The sequence below is a fragment of the Neoarius graeffei genome, chromosome 12, assembly GCF_027579695.1.
Source record: "Neoarius graeffei isolate fNeoGra1 chromosome 12, fNeoGra1.pri, whole genome shotgun sequence".
NCBI lineage: Eukaryota > Metazoa > Chordata > Actinopteri > Siluriformes > Ariidae > Neoarius > Neoarius graeffei.
In genome coordinates, this window is record NC_083580.1 from 18,971,980 (window position 1) to 18,995,286 (window position 23,307).

The 23,307-nt window shown below is 44.5% G+C and overlaps 1 protein-coding gene across 1 annotated transcript in view; it reads right to left on the reverse strand.

The window, feature by feature from the left end:
• LOC132895247 (volume-regulated anion channel subunit LRRC8A-like) overlaps positions 1-23,307 on the reverse strand; it is a 79,059-nt gene that overhangs the window by 32,736 nt on the left and 23,016 nt on the right. Inside the window, exons 3-5 of the mRNA XM_060935615.1 lie at positions 22,486-23,094; positions 2,980-3,312; positions 2,621-2,791 (exon numbers count right to left, since the gene is read on the reverse strand). Coding sequence (XP_060791598.1) covers positions 2,621-2,791; positions 2,980-3,312; positions 22,486-23,094 — 1,113 coding nt within the window. The remainder of the gene's footprint in view (positions 1-2,620; positions 2,792-2,979; positions 3,313-22,485; positions 23,095-23,307) is intronic.

Below are 23,307 nucleotides of genomic sequence, written 5' to 3' on the forward strand. Positions count from 1 at the left end.
ATTCTCAATCCTCCAGGTCATAGTAAACTGTGGGTGGTAGAAATGGGCAACTGGACTGGTGCGGGAGTATGAGAAGTGTTTCTTTACTATTATGTCCACTGTTCTTGGTGTAAATTTGCAACCTTGTCCATTGATTGCTATATTTGGGATTCCTGATACCTCTGTTGCTTTAAACTCTGTACAAAAGGATATTATTGCTTTTACATCCTTACTAGCAAGAGGTTGTCTACTGTTGCACTGGAAATCTGCTAAGTATCCATCTATCTCACAATGGCTTAAGTACACAATGTTCTTTTTAAAACTTGAGAAAATCAAATATACTCTGAGAGGATGTACTGATAAGTTTTTCCAAAAATGGCATCCCTTTATTTCTTATTTCACTGAGTTACAGGTACTTCCCAATTGAATGTGTGCCTGCCACTGGACTTAATATACAGAAATCCTTTTCTTTTTAATGTAGTGGTCATACTGAGCTGTTTGGGGTGGGATGGGGGGGTTAGATTGGTCAGTTTTGTCTCGTCTCGTCTTCTTCCACTTTATCCGGGGCCAGGTCACAGAGGCAGCAGTCTGAGCATGGAAGCCCAAACTTCCCTTTCCCCAGACACCTCGGCCAGCTCCTCGGGAAGAACACCGAGGCGTTCCCAGGCCAGCCGAGAGACATAGTCCCTCCAGCGTGTCCTGGGTCTTCCCCAGGGCTTCCTCCCAGGGGGACATGCCTGGAACAGCTCCCCAGGGAGGTGTCCAGGAGGCATCCAAAAAAGATGCCCGAGCCACCTCAGCTGATTCCTCTTGATGTGGAGGAGCAGCGGCTCTACTCCGAGCTCCTCCCTAGTGACCGTGCTTCTCACCCTATCTCTAAGGGAGCGCCCAGCCACCCTGCAAAGGAAACTCATTTCGGCCGCTTGTATCTGCGATCTTGTTCTTTCGGTCATTACCCAAAGCTCATGACCATAGGTGAGAGTCGGAACGTAGATCTACCGGTAAATTGAGAGCTTCGCCTTTTGGCTCAGCTCCTTCTTTACCACGATGGACCGGCAAAGCGACTGCATCACTGCAGAGGCTGCACCGATCCGCCTGTCGAGCTCATGCTCCATCCTTCCCTCACTCGTGAACAAGATCCCGAGATACTTAAACTCCTCCACTTGAGGCAGGAGTTCTCCACCAACCTGGAGAGGGCAAGCCACCCTTTTCCGGTCGAGAACCATGGCCTCGGACTTGGAGGTGCTGATTCTCATCCCAGCCGCTTCACACTCGACTGCAAACCACCGCAGTGCATGCTGAAGGTCCTGGTTTGAAGAAGCCAACAGGACATTATCATCCGCAAAAAGCAGAGATGAAATCCTGTGGTTCCCAAACAGGATTCCTTCCGGCCCCTGGCTGCGCCTAGAAATTCTGTCCATAAAAATTATGAACAGAACCGGTGATGAAGGGCAGCCCTGCCGAAGTCCAACATGCACTGGAAACAGGTCTGACTTACTGCCGGCAATGCAAACCAGACTCCTACTCCGTTCGTACAGGGACCGGACAGCCCTTAGCAAAGAGCCCTGAACCCCATACTCCCGAAGCACCCCCCACAGAATACCACGAAGGGCACGGTCGAATGCCTTCTCCAGATCCACAAAGCACATGTGGACTGGTTGGGCAAACTCCCATGTACCCTCGAGCATCCTATGAAGGGTATAGAGCTGGTCCAGTGTTCCGCGACCAGGACAAAAACCGCATTGTTCCTCCTGGATCCGAGGTTCGACTATTGGCCGAATTCTCCTCTCCAGTACCCTGGAGTAAACCTTCCCTGGGAGGCTGAGAAGTGTGATTCCCCTATAATTGGAGCACACTCTCCGGTCCCCTTTCTTAAAAAGAGGGACCACCACCCCAGTCTGCCACTCCAGAGGCACTGTCCCCAACCGCCACACGATGTTGCAGAGGCGTGTCAACCAAGACAGCCCCACAACATCCAGAGACTTGAGATACTCAGGGCGGATCTCATCCACCCCTGGTGCCTTGCCACCGAGGAGCTTGCAAACCACCTCAGTGACTTCGGCTTGGGTAATGGACGAGTCCACCTCTGAGTCATCAGCCTCCGCTTCCTCAATGGAAGACATGACGGTGGGATTGAGGAGATCCTCAAAGTATTCCTTCCACCGCCCGACAATGTTCCCAGTCGATGTCAACAGCTCCCCACCCGCACTGTAAACAGTGTTGGCAGAGTACTGCTTCCCCCTCCTGAGGCGCCGGACGGTTTGCCAGAATTTCTTCGAGGCCGACCAATAGTCCTTCTCCATGGCCTCCCCGAACTCCTCCCAGTTCCGAGTTTTTGCCTCCGCAACTGCCCGAGCTGCGGCACGCCTGGCCTGCCGATACCCGTCAGCTGCCTCAGGAGTCCCGGAGGTCAACATGGCCCATTGGTCAGTTTTGTTTTTATTTTTTTAAATTTAATAAATGTATTTATTTACTTTCTTTGTGTATACTGTATGTATACATTTTGAAAATATGTGTGAAGTGTATTTCCAGTATTGGGAACATTTTGTCTCTCTCTTTGTTTTTCAATAAAAAGATTTGGCGGAAAAAAAATGTATGATGCAGAGGAGTGCTCTGAGGCTGAGACTCGTTGAAGATGTACCTGTAGGTTGTGGAGGCTGAAAATGGAATGGGGGATGCGCTCCAGGTCACAATGCACCAGCTCCAGCTCGGTCAGGTTCACCATCTTTTTCAGGCTGTTAAGCACCATCAACTTGGTGCCCTCATTATTGATGGAGAGCGTTTGTAAATACAAGCCCACATCTGTCAGCACCTCGAGAAAGGATTACAATATTGTCTTTGGTTTAAGGAATAAATATATAAATATATAGATACAGAAGCATTTGTGAATCCAATGATAATAATAATAATAATAATAATAATACCTTTCCTAAAGCAATGTTCAGCATTTATTGTTTAACTACTTCCTGCAAACCACCTCAATTACAAAAAGCATCTTACCTGAGGCAGCTTGGTGAGATTGCTTTTCAACCATAGCACCTTAAGCCTTTTGAGCTCCCGCAAGCCATCGATCACAATATAACGGTTATTGTCGAAACTCAGGTTGCCAGTGAGATGGAGCTTGCTCAGGTTCTTCAGGCTGTAGAGCCACAGCGGAATCTCCTTAATGTCTGTGAACTTGATGTGCAGTGATTTGAGGTTCTCACGTAGAAAGGCTAGAGCAGGAGCCTCGATCTTGGCTGGTGTATGGTACAGCCACAGCTCCCTCAGCCCAGCCAGTTGGGCAATGATGGGTGGAATAGTGACGTCTGGGATCAGCTCCAATTTCAGCACCTGAGGGATAGACAAAAAGACTAAGGCCCTGTCCACACGGCAATGGATTCAGGTGAATCTGATAAAATTGTTTATCATTTCGGCCTGGCATCCACACGGCACTGGCGTTTTGGGTGCCCCACAACGATATTTTTTGAGAACGGGTTCCAGAGTGGAAAAATCTGGCAACGGCGCCATTGCGAAGTCGTCTGGATGAGTAGAACGGATTTGTTTACGATGACGTCACAACCACATGACTAGAACAAGCAGCACTCTCACTGTTTTGTATGAACCACTGCATTGCATTCACTTTTGTATACAGCTTTTCTTTTAAATAAACAAGTAACTGAACCATTTCTTGAATTTCTTTTTTTATTGGATAAGACTGCTTTTCAAAATGTTCACACACAATATAAAGTTATATAAATTATATAAAAATGCTTTTCAAAATGTTCACACACAATAAGAAAATTAAGTTATATAAAACTATGCACACTAATAAAACTAAATTTGTACACACAGAAGGCACGATTTCCTCGCGTAGTCGCAGCCATCTTCTTCTTGCTGTGTGTTTGTTCCTGACAGTGCTTCACGCCGGGTAGAAGAAGGGGTTTATGCGCATGCGTCTACAACCCCAATTCCAAAAAAGTTGGGACAAAGTACAAATTGTAAATAAAAATGGAATGCAATGATGTGGAAGTTTCAAAATTCCATATTTTATTCAGAATAGAACACAGATGACATATCAAATGTTTAAACTGATAAAATGTATCATTTAAAGAGAAAAATTAGGTGATTTTAAATTTCATGACAACAACACATCTCAAAAAAGTTGGGACAAGGCCATGTTTACCACTGTGAGACATCCCCTTTTCTCTTTACAACAGTCTGTAAACGTCTGGGGACTGAGGAGACAAGTTGCTCAAGTTTAGGGATAGGAATGTTAACCCATTCTTGTCTAATGTAGGATTCTAGTTGCTCAACTGTCTTAGGTCTTTTTTTGTCGTATCTTCCATTTTATGATGCACCAAATGGTTTCTATGGGTGAAAGATCTGGACTGCAGGCTGGCCAGTTCAGTACCCGGACCCTTCTTCTACGCAGCCATGATGCTGTAATTGATGCAGTATGTGGTTTGGCATTGTCATGTTGGAAAATGCAAGATCTTCCCTGAAAGCGACTTCGTCTGGATGGGAGCATATGTTGCTCTAGAACCTGGATATGCCTTTCAGCATTGATAGTGTCTTTCCAGATGTGTAAGCTGCCCATGCCACACGCACTAATGCAACCCCATGCCATCAGAGATGCAGGCTTCTGAACTGAGCGCTGATAACAACTTGGGTCGTCCTTCTCCTCCTTAGTTCGAATGACACGGCGTCCCTGATTTCCATAAAGAACTTAAAATTTTGACTCGTCTGAACCCAGAACAGTTTTCCACTTTGCCACAGTCCATTTTAAATGAGCCTTGGCCCAGAGAAGACGTCTGCGCTTCTGGATCATGTTTAGATATGGCTTCTTCTTTGAACTATAGAGTTTTAGCTGGCAACGGCAGCTGGCACGGTGAATTGTGTTTACAGATAATGTTCTCTGGAAATATTCCTGAGCCCATTTTGTGATTTCCAATACAGAAGCATGCCTGTATGCAATGCAGTGCCGTCTAAGGGCCCGAAGATCACAGGCACCCAGTATGGTTTTCTGGCCTTGACCCTTATGCACAGAGATTCTTCCAGATTCTCTGAATCTTTTGATGATATTATGCACTGTATATGATGATCTGTTCAAACTCTTTGCAATTTTACACTGTCGAACTCCTTTCTGATATTGCTCCACTATTTGTCGGCGCAGAATTAGGGGGATTGGTGATCCTCTTCCCATCTTTACTTCTGAGAGCCGCTGCCACTCCAAGATGCTCTTTTTATACCCAGTCATGTTAATGACCTATTGCCAATTGCCCTAATGAGTTGCAGTTTGGTCCTCCAGCTGTTCCTTTTTTGTACCTTAAACTTTTCCAGCCTCGTATTGCCCCTGTCCCAACTTTTTTGAGATGTGTTGCTGTCATGAAATTTCAAATGAGCCAATATTTGGCATGAAATTTCAAAATGTCTCACTTTCGACATTTGATATGTTGTCTATGTTCTATTGTGAATACAATATCAGTTTTTGAGATTTGTAAATTATTGCATTCCGTTTTTATTTACAATTTGTACTTTGTCCCAACTTTTTTGGAATCGGGGTTGTACTTCTTCTATTGTTCCGGTGTCTCCGATGGGACCGTCTTACAGCGCCCCTAGAGGTGTGGCATGTGTATTGCATCGTTTTCAGCAAGCGTTGCATTGCCATATGTACCTGATATTTTACTGATCCGTTGCCCATGTGGACGCGTTATTTTTTTTAATAAAATCTCGTTGCCGTTGTCGCGTGGATGTAGCCTAAAATTTAGAGTTGTATCATAGCATAGAACAGGAATGGTCAACTGATGGACTATCAGCAAGGCATAGACTGGGAAAAACAAGTATACTTGGAAAAAATTCTCTAAACGTCAGACTCTATTTGCACCCAGGTGTTAGTATCAAACAAAGATATTTGTACTCAGCATGGGTAGCGAATTACATCTGGGTGTACTGTATGTCACACCATCCAGAGACAAGACAAGCATGCAGGTGTCCATAGCCAACAATGCTATTTATTCCCAATCCCTAACCAGTCATAAGAAATGGGAAATTAATGTACTATTACCAAACAAAACATAACCACTTTGAATTGTTTTTTTTTTTAATAGACAAACTGATTACTAATATGAAAAGCATCAAAAGTTAACAGTGGGCAACATTACATTGCTAATTGCTTCTAGACTTTTATAAACAATACATATTCTATTACTTACTTAGTTATTTACTTACTTAGACCTATAGCCTAAGGGCATAGGCTTAAAAGAAGAAAGATGGCGCCACAAGAGTGGCAGCTAGTTGCAGTAGCTCCGAGCGTGTTTATGTGTTTTGGTACGTTTTTGTACTTTTATCGTGTTTTTCTGCACTAGTCTCAGTCGGAAGTGTGCACCTAGGGATGTACAACTCGTGAGACTGTGCATTTGTATTTTTCTCTTTTTCTTTCTGGGGCTGCTTAAATCGGCATCAGCGGATCCTTTCAGCCATGGCTCCATTGTTTACACTCTGGAGCAGCTGTTAGCACTGTGCAACACCAAGGTACTCCCCGTGGAAAGACCGGTGATCCCCGTGGGATTAAGGAGAAGGAGAAGCAGAGCTGGAATGAAGTGCTGGGAGAAGAAAAGACGGTATAAACCATGCATACCGTCTGTCATCATGGGAAACATAAGATCTCTCCCTAATAAGATGAATGAGCTAACAGCGCTAACCAGGCTGCAGAGGGCGTACCGGGAGTGTAGCCTTATGTGCTTCACAGAGACTTGGCTGAATGAACTCTCACGTCACTCTGGATGGATTTCAACTCGTGAGAGCGGACAGGAAAGCCAAGGAGAGTGGTAAGAGGAAAGGAGGGGGTATAGCGATGTTTGTGAATGACAGATGGTGTAACCCGGGGCACATCAGGGTAAAGAAGCAGTACTGCAGTAAAAACACTGAACTGCTAGCGGTTAGCATTCGGCCATATTACCTCCCGAGGGAATTCTTGCACGTTATCGCGATAACTGTGTACATCCCCCAGCGGCCGATGCTGCTGCAGCCTGTGAGCTCTTACACACTGTAGTGTCAAAGCTTCAGACATCGCACCCCCAGTCCCTGCTCCTAATCTCCAGTGACTTTAATCATGCTTCCCTGTCCTCCATTCTCCCAACCTTCACTCAGTATGTGAAATGCTACACCAGAGACAATAGAACTTTGGATTTAATGTATGTTAACACCAAGGACGCATATAGCTCATCACCCCCCCGGGCCATTCTGACCACAATCTGGTTCACTTGTCCCCTACATACATACGTATGGTGAATAAACAACCACCCACCAAGAGGTATGTAAGGACCTGGTCTGAGGAGACCAGTATGGCACTGAGGGACTGCTTTGACACCATGGACTGGGATGTGTTGTGTGAACCTCACGGGGATGACATTGATAGCCTGACAACCTGCATCATGGATTATATTAATCTCTGTGTTGAAAACACTGCCTATCAGGAAGGTACGGTGTTTTCCCAGCAATAAACCCTAGGTGACCTCTGAACTAAAAGCCCTATTAAACAAGAAGAAGAGGGTTTTTAAATCTGGCGACAAGGAGGAGAAGAGGAGAGTGCAGAGGGAGCTGAAGAGGGGGATAAGGAGAGGCAAGGACAGCTACAGGAGGAAGCTGGAGGAGCGCCTCAAGGGGAGCAACACCGGAGAGGTATGGAGAGGCCTGAAAACCATCTCTGGCCACACAAAGGACAGTGGGAGGAGCCCTGTATCTGGGGGCCAGGACTGGGCAAATGAGTTGAATCTCTTTTTCAACAGATTTAACTGTGCCACCCCACCCTCCCCCACTCACCATAGTCCTGACCTGTCTGTGATATCACTCCACCACCACCCCTCTCCCCTCATAATACCTCTGACACCAACAGCTCCCTCCTCACACCACATCACTCCCCTCCACTCCCTGCCAGACCAATCCACACACTCCACCCCCGACCTCACTCTACAGGAGTCACACCTCGGCTACACCCCTCGCCTCTCCATAACAGCTGATCAGGTGTTGAAGGAGCTGAGGAGGATCAAGACGAGGAAAGCTGCTGGCCCTGATGGTATCAACTCCAGACTGCTTAAGGACTGTGCAGATCATCTCTGTGGGATACTTCTGTACATTTTCAACCTGAGCCTCAGTCTGGAGAGAGTTCCACTTCTGTGGAAAACATCATGTGTGGTTCCAGTTCCCAAGACTGCGCACCCCAGGGAGCTCAACCACTTTCGGACAGTAGCTTTAACATCTCACCTTATGAAGATCATGGAGAGGCTTGTTCTATCCCACCTCCGACACCTAGTGAACAGCGACATGGACCCCCTGCAGTTCGCATATCGACTGGGCATTGGTGTGGATGATGCTGTCATCTACCTGCTACACTGGTCACTTTTACACCTGGAGGGCACTGGGAGCACTGTGAGAGTCATGTTCTTTGACTTCTCCAGTGCTTTCAACACAATCCAGCCATCATTGCTTAGGGGGAAGCTGGAGGGAGCTGGTGTCGACTGCCACCTGACTGCATGGATCATCGACTACCTCATTAACAGACCGCAGTATGTGAGGCTCCGCGACTGTGTGTCTGATGTGGTAGTCTGCAGCACAGGGGCTCCACAGGGTACAGTGCTCTCTCCTTTCCTCTTTACACTTTACACATCTGACTTCAGCTACAAAATGGACAGCTGCCACCTCCAGAAGTTCTCCGATGATACAGCCATCATTGGATGTGTGTCAGAGGGGGACGATCTGAAGTACAGAGAGATCATCACCAACTTTGTCGCCTGGTGCGAACTGAACCACCTGCGCATCAACACCAGCAAGACAAAGGAGGTGGGGATCGATTTCAGAAGGATGGCTCCTCAAATTGCACCAGTGAACATCCAGGGTTTGGACATTGAGATCGTGGTGGAGTACAAATACCTGGGTGTTCACCTCAACAACAACAAACTAGACTGGACTAACAACACAGATGTCCTGTACAAGAAGGGCCAAAGTCATCTCCACCTATTGAGAAGACTGAGGTCTTTTGGTGTGTGCAGGACACTGCTTAGGACTTTTTATGACTCTGTGGTGGCATCAGCGATTTTCTACGCTGTGGTCTGCTGGGGCTGTGGAAGTTCAGAGAGGGACAGGAAGAAACTTAATAAACTGGTCAGAAGGGCTGGCTCAGTCTTGGACTGTCCTCTGGACTCCATTGAGGAGGTGGGTGAGAGGAGGATGTTAGCCAAGCTGACATCAATCATGGATAACCCCTCTCACCCTCTACATGAGGCTGTGGGGGCTTTAAGCAGCTCTTTTAGTAGTAGACTGCTACACCCATGGTGTAAGAAGGAGAGATACTGCAGGTCATTCATACCTACTGCTGTCAGACTGTATAACACCTACAACTTGTAATGCAGCACCAATAACCTGTTTGTCGTTATATTTGCACTACTTCACACTACTACCTCTGCCATCTCTCATTGATGCAATTATTATGTGCAATAATATAGGTCATAAACTATTTTTATACACACACACACACCACAGGCGATTGCTCTAAGACAACGAGGGAGGCTCAGCCTCCTCTAAAAATGACGAACATCGTGTAGGATGAATTGCGCTAGGCTTATGTTATAGTCGACCTTATAACATTGCTATTTCAGATCCAGAATCACAGAAATATATGTGCTCAACCCAACTACAGTGCGAAATCATTCCGTTATAACTTTCTCCAGTTCGCCTAATGTGTGCGTGAGTTTTTCCCCCTCGTGACAGCGCTATGCAGCCCAGCCTCAGTGGACTTCAATGGCATCTGGGAGCTATGCGCTTTCTATATCAAAATGCAAGACGATTATTGGACAAATACTGCGAAAACACCCGCCCACCGGACTCCCAGCCTCAGTGGACTTCAATGGCATTTGGGAGCTATGCGCCTTTCAATCTCAAAATGCAAGACGATTATTGGACAAATACTGCGAAAACGCCCACCCACCGGACTCCCAGCCTCACAGTGGGAGGGACATGGCAGTTTCCGCGAGGAGACTGGTGATTGGTGAAAGTGGCCGGATATTTTCTTTGATTGACAGCTCGTTTCAAATATAGACAGGCAGCGGTGAATCTCAGTTCAGTCCCATGCGGATTCACAAGTGCTGTGGTGTATTGTAAGAGATCGGCTTACATTTCGATTTCATTCATTACATACGGTTTCTACCAGCTTTTTTAGTTTGTATATATTTTCATTGTAAATAAAGTGTAAATATAGTGTTGTCAAGTTTGCTATCTTAGTTCCAGAAATTTTGTTTATTTGAGTGACTGAACTTGAGGGGGCTAGTCAGCTAGCAAGAAAGCTGCGCACGGATGCCAAGCATTGTTGATTTAATTTTGGCGAAGCCATTTGCCAGTCTTCCTTTCGAGAAAAAAAATTAAAATTAAAGAGCAGGGTAGACCAACGCCTCAAATTGACTTGGTGAAAAAGGTAGGGAATGATACTCATTCCTTTCAGCTCTCCTGGTATGAGAAAGTGAATTGGCTAACAGCAAGTTCAGTGACGAGTAAAATGTATTGTTGGCCATGCCTCTTGATTAAACCCGGATCCGTGATTTGGTCAAACGTGGGCTGGTGACCCACATCAACAACAGTAAATAGGCTACTTTAGTAATATGTCATGGATGGACCAAAAATATAGAATCTATTTAAAATGGTTATGCTGAGTATATTATATTGGAATATATATTTCTCTGGATATGAATTAAACAGCTACAGTTTGGAAAACATTTTTAAACAAAAACACAGCCAAGAACATTTCACACTACAGACCTGGATTAAAAGTGAAGGGTTATCAAAATTGTCAATAAAACATTTCTCAGTCAAAATAAGTAAAATATAGGGAAAGTGTCATTGAATGAAATGTGTGGCACCCAGCTCTATGTTTGGCTCCCCAAGGTCAGTGCTTGTGCCTATTCCAGAACACTCTGCTGTTACTGCTGAGGTTCCTGACAAAGAGCTGCTTTCAATAATGATCAATTTTTAAACAACATGCCACAATTTTAAAATATAAAATGTTAAAATATACCCCCCCAACACCACCATCATGTATATTGGACAGTAGGCTAATGGGCCAAAAGAACCTGTTATTTCACAGTTTGTGACCCTGCCAACAATCAGCCAGATCAGAGGCAAGAGTATGGGCAAAATTGATGTGTTTTTTCTTTTTTCTTTAAAAATCTGGAAATATCGTAACCGACCAGCCTCCCCTGTTTGAAAGACTACCAGCCGCCACTGACACACACACACACACACACACACAATATATATATATATGTGTGTGTGTGTATATATATATAATATGAGTGATTCCACGCTTATGGGTACTGAAATGGGGACATGAACTTATTTTTAAAAATTCACCTAAAACCATTTCTTTTTTTACCATCAGGTCACAAAACATGTACTCTTTAATGAATGATATGTTAAAAGATAACTTTAATTTTCTGAGATGTAATAAAAACATATTTATATGCCAAAGTCAGAACGTAACAGAAGTGTTGTGGACATATATATTCTCAATTTTAACAATGTAGAATTACTTTTTGAAACATAGGAAGGTGATGTTTTGGCAAATATAATTAATAAACATGTGTAGTAGAATAAACATACACATTCTTTCAATAAGATTAACATGGTATATAGCTAGATTGTAATTAATTTGTAACAGACGCGAGATGGACAATCGTAACAGAAGTAATGTAACAGACATCATTTTGGAACTCATAGGCTTGACTTTGGCATATAAATATGTTTTTATTACATCTCAGAAAATTAAAGTTATCTTTTAACATATCATTCATTAAAGATTACATGTTTTGTGACCTGATGGTAAAAAAAGAAATGGTTTTAGGTGAATTTTTAAAAATAACCCTAGGCTGACACTTGCACGACTTTTGGCCACGATTTTGTCGTGGCAAGTCGTGCCATTTTGGGGCACGAACTGGGAGGCTCCTGCACTGTTCACGACTAGTTCACGCATAGTTCACGACGAGTTCACGAATGCGTGCCCGTCCACATTCACGAACTGGCACGACGAGTTCACGCATAGTTTACGCATAGTTTACGCACTTCCCGCATTGGCACGACAAGTTTGCGCAATTCGGACGGTGTCGTGCCGACTTGGGCACGCCTGTGTCATGCACAACCTCATCCTCATCAGATACCCACACGCAATTTCAGAAGTGGACCGCGAAGATCCGGACACACATGATCTGATCCCTGGTGGATGGAGGACTGACCGACACCTGCAGGGGCTGCTGCCTCTAACCGGCCATCATACCCAGAAGGATGCAAAGGATCAGCGAGACTACCTGTCACATTACTACATGTCCCCTGCTGGTGCTGTCCCTTGGCAAGAAAGAATGATAGTAGCTTCATGAGCTGCATCCACAGTTGTTCCATTTTTGAAATAAAAGAAACGAAACTCCCCCCCCAAAAAAAAAAGTCATGAAGGAATAGAAAATAAAAAGACATTAAAGAAAAAAGCAAGAAAAAAAATTGCGAATGGCGAGAAGTGTCCGGGAAGCCCTATATATACCCCCGCACCGACGCGAGCGCCACTGTCGCGCAGTAGTCGTGAACTGCTCGTGAACTGCTCGTGAACTCGTCGTGAACTGCTTGTGCCGTGCGCAAACTGTTCGTGAAGTGCGTAAACTAGTCGTGAACTGCTCGTGCCATCAATGTGTGACCGTGTCAGTGGGAAGGCATGGCCACGCTGCGACGCGCACCAATTCGTGAACATGTCGTGAACTACTCGTGAACTCGACGTGAGCTGTTCGTGAACTATTCGTGGCAGTTCGTGACAGTCGTGGCATGGCGCGCACTTCCACGCACTGGCACGCATCCTCCCGCATCGTCCCGACGAGTTCACGACAAGATCACGAACAGTTTGCGCATAGTTCACGACCCAGTCGCGAAATTTTGTCGTGACCAAAATTTTGAACATTTCAAAATTCTCGTCCCGACATGGCACGCAGTCACGACGGGTTTACGCACACTTCACGCCAGTTTACGACTAGTTTGCGCACTGGCACGACTCGAGTCGTGCCAATGCGTGCCATGGAATCATGCAAGTGTCAGCGTACCCTAAGTTCATGTCCCCATTTCAGTACCCATAAGCGTGGAATCACTATATATACACATACATACACACATTTTATATATATATATATATACACACACACACACACACACACACACACACACACACACACACAGTGGGTATGGAAAGTATTCAGACCCCTTTAAATTTTTCACTCTTTCATTGCAGCCATTTGCTAAAATCAAAAAAGTTCATTTTATTTCTCATTAATGTACACTCAGCACCACGTCTTGACAGAAAAAAACAGAAATGTAGAAATTTTTGCAAATTTATTAAAAAAGAAAAACTGAAATATCACATGGTCATAAGTATTCAGACCCTTTGCTCAGTATTGAGTAGAAGCACCCTTTTGAGCTAGTACAACCATGAGTCTTCTTGGGAATGATGCAACAAGTTTTTCACACCTGGATTTGGGGATCCTCTGCCATTCTTCCTTGCAGATCCTCTCCAGTTCCGTCAGGTTGGATGGTGAACGTTGGTGGACAGCCATTTTCAGGTCTCTCCAGAGATGCTCAATTGGGTTTAGGTCAGGGCTCTGGCTGGGCCAGTTAAGAATGGTCACAGAGTTGTTCCGAAGCCACTCCTTTGTTATTTTAGCTGTGTGCTTAGGGTCATTGTCTTCTTGGAAGGTGAACCTTCGGCCCAGTCTGAGGTCCTGAGCACTCTGGAAGAGGTTTTCTTCCAGGATATCTCTGTACTTGGCTGCATTCATCTTTCCTTCAATTGCAACCAGTCGTCCTGTCCCTGCAGCTGAAAAACACCCCCATAGCATGATGCTGCCACCACCATGTTTCACTGTTGGGATTGTATTGGGTAGGTGATGAGCAGTGCCTGGTTTTCTCCACACATACTGCTTAGAATTAACACCAAAAAGTTCAATCTTCGTCTCATCAGACCACAGAATCTTATTTCTCATAGTCTGGGAGTCCTTCATGTGTTTTTTGGCAAACTCTATGCGGGCTTTCATACTATGTCTTGCACTGAGGAGAGGCTTCCGTCGGGCCACTCTGCCATAAAGCCCCGACTGGTGGAGGGCTGCAGTGATAGTTGACTTTGTGGAACTTTCTCCCATCTCCCTACTGCATCTCTGGAGCTCAGCCACAGTGATCTTTGGGTTCTTCTTTACCTCTCTCACCAAGGCTCTTCTCCCACGATTGCTCAGTTTGGCTGGACGGCCAGGTCTAGGAAGAGTTCTGGTCGTCCCAAACTTCTTCCATTTAAGGATTATGGAGGCCACTGTGCTCTTACGACCCTTGAGTGCTGCAGAAATTCTTTTGTAACCTTGGCCAGATCTGTGCCTTGCCACAATTCTGTCTCTGAGCTCCTTGGGCAGTTCCTTCGACCTCATGATTCTCATTTGCTCTGACATGCACTGTGAGCTGTAAGGTCTTATATAGACAGGTGTGTGCCTTTCCTAATCAAGTCCAATCAGTTTAATTAAACACAGCTGGACTCCAGTGAAGGAGCAGAACCATCTCAAGGAGGATCAGAAGAAATGGACAGCATGTGAGTCAAATATGAGTGTCACAGCAAAGGGTCTCAATACTTATGACCATGTGATATTTCAGATTTTCTTTTTTAATAAATTTGCAAAAATTTCTACATTTCTGTTTTTTTGGTCAAGATGGGGTGCTGCGTGTACTTTAATGAGAAATAAAATGAACTTTTTTGATTTTAGCAAATGGCTGCAATGAAACAAAGAGTGAAAAATTTAAAGGGGTCTGAATACTTTCCGTACCCACTGTGTGTGTATATATATGTATATATATATATATATATATATATGTATGTATGTATGTGTGTGTGTGTGTGTATATACACGTGTAGTATATATGTGTGTGTATTTTTTTATATATATATATATATATATATATATATATATATATATATATATATACACACACACACACACACACCACACACACACACACTAGTGCATCTAAAAAAAATTAGAATACCATGAAAAAGTTCCTTTTTTCATAATTTAATTCAAAAAGGTAAACTTTCATATATTCTATATTCATTACATGTAAAGTTAAATATTTAAAGCCTTTTTTGTTTTAATTTTGATGATTATGGCTTATAGCTCATGAAAATCAGAAATCCAGTATCTCAAATTATTAGAATATTCCCCAAGATCAATCAAAAAAAGGATTTACAATACAGAAATGTCCAACTTCTGAAAAGTATATTCATTTATACACTCAATACTTGGTTGGGGCTCCTTTACCATGAATTACTGTATCAATGCGGTGTGGCATGGAGGTGATCAGTCTGTGGCACTGCTGAGGTGTTATATGCCCCTTTTCCACCAAAGCAGTTCCAGGGCTGGTTCGGGGCCAGTGCTTAGTTTGGAACCGGGTTTTCTGTTTCCACTGACAAAGAACTGGCTCTGGGGCCAGGAAAACCGGTTCCAGGCTAGCACCAACTCTCTGCTGGGCCAGAGGAAAGAACCGCTTACGTCAGCGGGGGCAGAGTTGTTAAGACCAACAACAATAACAAGACCGCGAAAGATCGCCATTTTTAAGCGACGAGAAGCAGCAGCTGTACAAACGCGAAGTCATCCATTATTATTATTGTTGTTACTGCTGCTGCTTCCGTGTTGTTTTTGCTTCGATATTCGCGCCAAGGTTTATGCAAACGTAGCGACGTAACTGACGTATACAGCGACGTAATGACGTAGCTTCCCTTAGCACCGCGAGCTATGGAAAAGCAAACTGGTTCTCAGCTGGCTCGCAAGTTGAACAAGTTGTGAACCAGCACCAGCACTGGCACCGAACCAGCCCTGGAACTGATCTGGTGGAAAAGGGGTAATTGAAGCCCAGGTTGCATTGATAGTGGCCTTCAGCGTATCTGTATTTTTGGGTCAGGTGTTTCTCATCTTCCTCTTGACAATACCCCACAGATTCTCTATGGGGTTCAGGTCAGGCGAGTTGGCTGGCCAATCAAACACAATAATATCATGGTCAGCAAACCATTTGGTAGTAGTTTTGGCACTGTGGGTAGGTGCCAAGTCCTGCTGAAAAAGGAAATCAGCATCTCCAAAAAGCTCGTCAGCAGATGGAAGCATGAAGTGCTCTAAAATCTCCTGGTAGATGGTTGTGTTGACTTTGGACTTGATAAAATACAGTGGACCAACACCAGCAGATGACATGGCACCCCAAATCATCACAGACTGTGGAAACTTCACACTGGGCTTCAAACACCTTGGATTCTGTGCCTCTCCACTCTTCCTCCAGACTCTAGAACCGTGATTTCCAAATTAAATGCAAAATGTACTTTCATCTGAAAAGAGGACTTTGGACCACTGAGCAACAGTCCATTTCTTTCTCTCCTTAGCCCAGATAAGACACTTCTGACATTGTCTCTGGCTCAGGAGTAGCTTGATATAAGGAATGCGAAAGTTGTATCCCCTTTCTTGAAGATGTCTGTTCGTGATGGGTCTTGATACACTGACACCAGCCTCAGTCCACTCCTTGTGAAGCTCTCCCAAGTTCTTGAATCGACTTTTCTTGACAATCCTCTCAAGACTGCGGCCATCCCTGTTGCTTGTGCACCTTTTCCAGCCACCCTTTTCAGCAATGACCTTTTGTGGTTCACCCTCCTTGTGGAGGGCATCAGTGATCATCTTCTGGACAACAGTCAAGTCAGCAGTCTTCCCCATGATTGTGGTTGTGTGTACTGAACTAGACCGAGAGATACACTGTGTTCATACTGTTTTACTCAAACTCGAAATGAAATATTCTAATATTTTTTGAGATGGGTTTTTTTTATGTTTTTGTACTGTATGCCATACTGATTAAAATTAAAATAGAAAAATGCTTGAAATATTTTAGTTTATGTGTCATGAGTCTATAATTTATAACATTTTCACTTTCTTAAATAACTGATGGAAAATATTGAACTTTTTCACAATATTTTAATTTTTTGAGATGCACTAGTGTATGTGTGTGTCTGTGTGTGTGTGTACACACACACACACACACACACACACACAGTCTACCTGTAATGTGCAATTTTTCCGAGCCTCTCAATAAGGCAACATTTCTATACTTTTTCACGGTAGATAATGCAAATAGCCATCTGTATTTAATCTTTCGTTTGTATAATTTTTATTTCAGTTTTATTTGTTATTTGTATGACATTTTCTTGCTACTGTAACATGTGAATTTCCCCGATGTGGGATCAATAAAGTGAATTTAATCTAGTCTAATCAACGACCACTTTCCATTTGTCCTGGTCTTGGGCGATCTTCTCTAGTTGTGCCCTGTTTTTGTCACCTACCCCTCTCGGTCCCTGTGCCAGCTGTTCCATGGTCTTCCTCAGTTCCTCTTTCCCTGGGGAATCCATGTTAGGGCCCTCCTGGTGGCTGCACGAGCTTCTCCAATCACTTCTCAAGTGCCTTCAACACCATCTAGCCCCTTATGCTTCAGGACAAACTGAACAGGATGCGAGTGGACCCCTGCCTGGTCACCTGGATCTCCAGCTACCTCACCGACAGGCCGCAGTACGTCAGGCTGAAGGACATCACGTCTGATACTGTGATTAGCAGCACCAGAGCACCCCAGGGCACGGTGCTGGCCCCTCTTCTCTTCACCCTGTATACCGCGGACTTCTGTTACAACTCGGAGCTGTGTCACATTCAGAAGTTCGCCGATGACACAGCCATTGTGGGGTGCATCAGGGATGACAGAGAGGATGAGTATAGGAGCCTGGTGAGGGACTTTGCCGTTTGGTGCAACAGGAACCATCTGCAGCTCAACACCTTGAAGACCAAGGAGCTGGTCATTGACTTTGGGAGGTCCAGAACAAGGTCACGACCAGTTCTGATCGAGGGAGTCGAGGTGGAGGCTGTGGATTCCTACAAGTACCTCAGGCTGTGGCTAGACAGCAAGCTGGACTGGACTTGCAACACCAACCACCTGTACAGGAAGGGACAGAGCAGGCTGTACTTCCTGAGGAGGCTGCGGTCCTTTAACATCTGCAGGAAACTCCTGTGGATGTTCTATCAGCCTGTGGTCGCCAGTGTCCTGTTCTACACCGTGGTGTGCTGGGGGGGCAGCACATCCAAGGAGGACACATCCAGGCTGGACAGACCGATCAGGTGGGCCAGCTCTGTGGTCGCCATGAAGCTGGACTCTCTGGTGACGGTGGCAGAGAAGACGACTATGGACAAAATACTGAACATCATGGACGATGCCAGTCACCCTCTGCACACCATCATCAGCAACCAGAGGAGCCTGTTCAGTGACAGAATGCTCCTTCCCAAGTGCAGGACTAACAGACTTAAAAACTCCTTTGTCCCTCATGCCATCAGACTGTACAACTCCTCTCTGGGGGGGAGGAGGGGTAACAGGAGGACCGAGGACAGGAAGGAGCAGTAGCCTAGCCTGGCAATAAACAGTACTGGACAATGTGCAATATAATGTGCAATACCTCTTCCGTTGGCCCTTTTTCCCCCCTCTTCCCCATATCTTATTCTTTTTTTATATTTGTAAATGCAAATACCTAATTTAATTTATCTAGAAGTTATTCTCTATTTCTATTCTCTGTTTATCCTGTAATGATGCTACTGGAATTTTAATTTCCCTGAGGGAACCCACCCAAAGGGATCAATAAAGTTCTATCTAATCTAATCTAAATCTAATCTAATGTCCTCCTCCGTGCCACATTTCTTGCTGATCAGACTCCCCAAGTAAGTGAAGCTGTCAACTTCTTCAAGGTCCTCTCCTCCTCATGTGACTGGCTGCAATCGTTGTGTACCTATCCTGAGGAATTAGGTGTTGTGTTTGTGTATCTTCAGACCTACCTGTGCAGATATTTCTTCCAGGCATGCTGTTTTGTCCTGCATTTGGTTGTGGCTGTGGGACAGGAGTGCCAGATCATCTGCAAAGTCCAGGTCATGTAGCTGAGTCCACATGGTCCACTGAATACCATTCTTCTGGCCTTCAGTTGTCTTCCTCATGATCCAGTCAATGACCAGAAGAGGAGGAATGGGGAGAACAACCAACCCTGACAGACTCCTGTGTTGATTCTGAAGTCCTCCTTGAGCCGATTGCCATGTACCACTCTACAGGTCATTCCTTCATAGGTCTTCTCAATGAGGGTAATCAGCTTTTCTGGGATCCCATAGTGGGCTAGGAGCATTCAGAGGGTTGATCTATCCACACTATCGAAAGTTTTCTCATAATACACAAAGTTGAAAAACAGTGGTAAGTTCAAGTCTAAGGACTGCTCCATGATTATCCTCAGCATGGCAATTTGGTCTATACAGGATCTCCCCTTTCTAAATCCTTCCTGGTGGTCTCCAAAACTGGCATCCATCGCTTCCTTAATCTGTTCAAGGAGGATCTTATTTAGCATTTTCCCTAGGGCCGATAGTAACATGGTCCCTCTATAGTTCTCACATTCTCTTAGATCACCTTTCTTTGGCAGTTTAATTACATATCCTTCTTTCCAGGCCAATTGCATTTCCTCTTCTTCCCAGATATTTCCAATCAGTTTATATAGCATATCTACTGATGTTTCTCCTCCTGCCTTGATTGCCCCTGCTGGTAGTCCATCTGGGCCTGAGGCCAGAAACCACTCTTCACCTTTGCAACTGCAGATCTTATTTCATCTTTGCTGGGCCTTTCAAGAGGGTTTTCCACAGGTGGTATATCTGTTGGTCTCTGTGGTGTTGGCCTGTTTAAGAGCTCTTCAAAATGCTCTGCCCATCTCCTCATTTGATCTTCCTCCTTGGTTCAAACCCTTCCATTCTGGTCTAGAACCCTTCCATTCTTGTCTTTCACTTCTTGATTACTTTGTCTGTATCTTCCTCCTAGGTTTTGGATGTATTGTACAGTTCATTCATATTTCCCTTAGAAGCTGGTTCCTCTGCACTCTTAGCTAACTTCTCCACCCCACACCTCTTATGTCGCAGACTCTTCCTCACTTCTCTGTGTACGGTCATGTAGTCCTCTTGTGATGCTGCCTTTGTCGCCCTTGTTCGGCTGGCATTTACTACACCCTTACTCTTCCTTCTTCCCTCTATCTTCTTCAGTGTAACCATACTGATTCATTCTTTGTGTTCACTCTTCTTTCTACCTAGTGTATCTTCACAAATCTCCTTCCATGTTCCCTTCATCTTTGTCCACTTCTGTTCCAGATTTAACCCATCTTCCTCCTCAAGCTCTTGCAAGACTTCATATTTGCTCCTGATGGCATCTTGGAATGTTTCTACCATCTTCTTGTTCTTCAACACCTTTGTGTTAAACCTTGGACATGGGTTTCCTGGTGTGTAATTCTTCTTAAGTTTCATTTTGAGCTTTGATAGCAACAAATGGTGGTCAGATGCTACGTCTGCTCCTCTCATAACTCTCACATCCTGGAGTGAATGCCTGAGCCTTTGTCTAATGCAGATGTGGTCAATTTGGTTCTCCGTAAACTTGTCTGGTGATACCCAAGTAGCATTGTGTATATGCTTGTGTGGGTACATGCTTCCTCCTATGGCCATTCTGTTTGCTGCACAGGCCTCAGCAAAGAACTCCCCCATTTTTTATTCTTCTCTCCCAGCCCGTGCTTTGCCATTACTTCTTCATACCCAGTGTTGTGCACTTCCACCTCTGTATTGAAGTCTCCCATGAGTATTGTGATGTTATTCTCCCTTGTTTGGCTCATGATAGCCTGCAATCTCTGGTAGAAGTCCTCTTTGGCTTCCTCCTCCTTGTAGTTTGTTTGGGCATAACACTGTATGATGTTCATCTTAATCTTTTTATGCTTGGTGTTGAATAAAGCTGTGATGAACCTTGAGCCCTCACAACTAATGAGAGCTCTCTGTGCCTCTCTGCTCAGCATGAGTCCTACAGCCTCTGTGTGTGGGGCTCCTTCTTCTAGATGTCCAGAATATAACGCTCTTTCTCCTGATGTTAGCCTGATCTTTCCTGATATCCATCTCATCTCATTCAGGCCTAGTACTACAATGTTATAGTTTCTCCTTTCTGCTGCTATTTGTGCAGCCCTACCACTTTCATACATTGTCCTGACATTCCAGGTTCCTAGCCTCAGATTGTGTTTGGGAATCAGTAGGGGCTTCAGCTTGACGGCTCCCTTGTGGCTTTGATTGTCATGCATCATAACCTTCCTCAATTTTTCAACTAAGGGCCTTCTGTCTCCCATGCTATAATTAGTATTTGTCATTGATGCTTTTGTACCTTTCTGTTTTTACAAGGTGGGTAGTTAACCCCACGCTCAACCCAATTTGCAGTCTGGGAAGCTGTTGGTTTTTTTCTTGGAGTTTCTCCATCTCTGAGATAGGTTGCCTTCCAAGGCTTTTGAACCCTACCTGTCCATGGTTTGTTTTTGGAGTACCTTCTCTTAGGTGAGCCACCAGCCAAGGCTTATGGACCTCACCTGTCCAACTAACTGAACCCATAGTTGGGGCTTGGTTGATGGGAGCCAGGGCATGTCCACTCACCAGTGGGTCTGCACCCCACACCTCTGGTGGCCAAGCTCCTCTACAGGGTGAGCCTGGGGCCACAAGTTACCCAGTTACCGTGTGGTGCCATGAGGAGGCACTGCAGGAGCTTTTGATGGTGGAGAGGCTATGTACTGCCAGGGGAGACTTACATACTCAGCTCCCTTTTTTGGTCAAGCGTGAGGCAGCGGTAGCAGCTGAAAGCGAGAGGATGCAAGCACCATCTACACTGTGCTACTACACTCGGCACATCACACCACCCTTGGGCAAAAAACACACACACACACACACCACATATCCAGGTGTCCGTGGCCAATAATGCTATTTATGCCCAAACCCTAAGAAATGTGAACTTAATGTACTACTACCAAAAAACAAACAAACCCATAACCACTTTGAATTGTTTTTATAGACATAAACTAATTACTAATATTCAAGCATCAAAAGCTAACAGTGTGCAATATTAAGTTGCTAGTTGTTTCTAGACCTTTGTAAACAATGCATATTCTATAACTGGATCTGCATACATTTTTGCAGAATATCCCTGGCATAGACTCTAATGCTTCGAGTTGTGCATGATTCCGAATTAAATATAGTGATCCAAATCCAAGTTTTATATTTTACAAGTACAAAATAATGAATACATTATAGACTTGACATGAACCTCTCACAGACCAGAAAGTTCATTTAAAGCTGCCGTAATTCACCCAAACGTGGTATTTGACGGAAATGTTTGACAAATTGCAAGTACCTATCAAATTTCACGGAAAATGCAGGACATACAATAAAGTTAAATCCCAATTGAGATGGCTGGTGAACTTTCTTTTCAGTTAAACTGCTGCATAATTGGACAGATTTTTGAATATATTATTGCATCCTGTGACAAAGTAAGGCAGTTAATGTGCTATGAAAATATTGTACCAGCACCTACCTCAAGCTCAAGCAGGTTGAAAACTGTGTGTGGAATGTCACTAAGCATGAACAGATGAAGCTCCAGCTTGTCTTGTGAATTCTTGGTGATCCTCTGACGAAGCTTCTCCAGCGTCCACTCGTTGTTAAGGGTGAGCTGGCGCAGCTTGTTCTCACTCACCTCAGACAGAAAGACAGCGAAGCGCTTCGAGTACAGCGGGTCATATTGGTCGATCATGTGTAGCATGAAGGCAAAGTCGTTCTTGCCATCAGGGATGTCACTGTAGCTGCTCTCCATGCGGATCGACTTGAATGAGTAGTGCTTCAGCGAGCGACCCAGCATCCAGCACAGTGCGTACATGCAGATCAGGCCATAGATGATGACCAGAGAGATGTAGAACCAGGCCAGGATCTTGAAGAGCATGGACAGGGGGTGGACACAGTAATACATTTGGTAGCGTGTGAGCCACTCGATGTCTACTTTGCACTTAACCTCTAACGTCATAAACTGCATATTGTACACTATGTAGCTAATGATCAGAATGAACTTGATGACTTTGATGATGGTCTGGCGGATGTAGAGGCAGTAGACAATGTCACTCTCCTCCACATAAATGCGAAAATTCTTTACCTGGTGAGAAGCAGACAGAAATTCTGCTTAATTTAAAGTCATACTTGTTGTCCATTTATGGTTGCACTTTATGTTGTCATGTTACTGAGCAACCACAAAACAAGCCTTCATCTTGAATTTTCTGTTTTGGAAAACAAAGTTAAAGCGTTTAACTCTGATATTGGAGACTCCTTTCAAACATGTTGAACAACATTTCACAGAAAACAAATCACA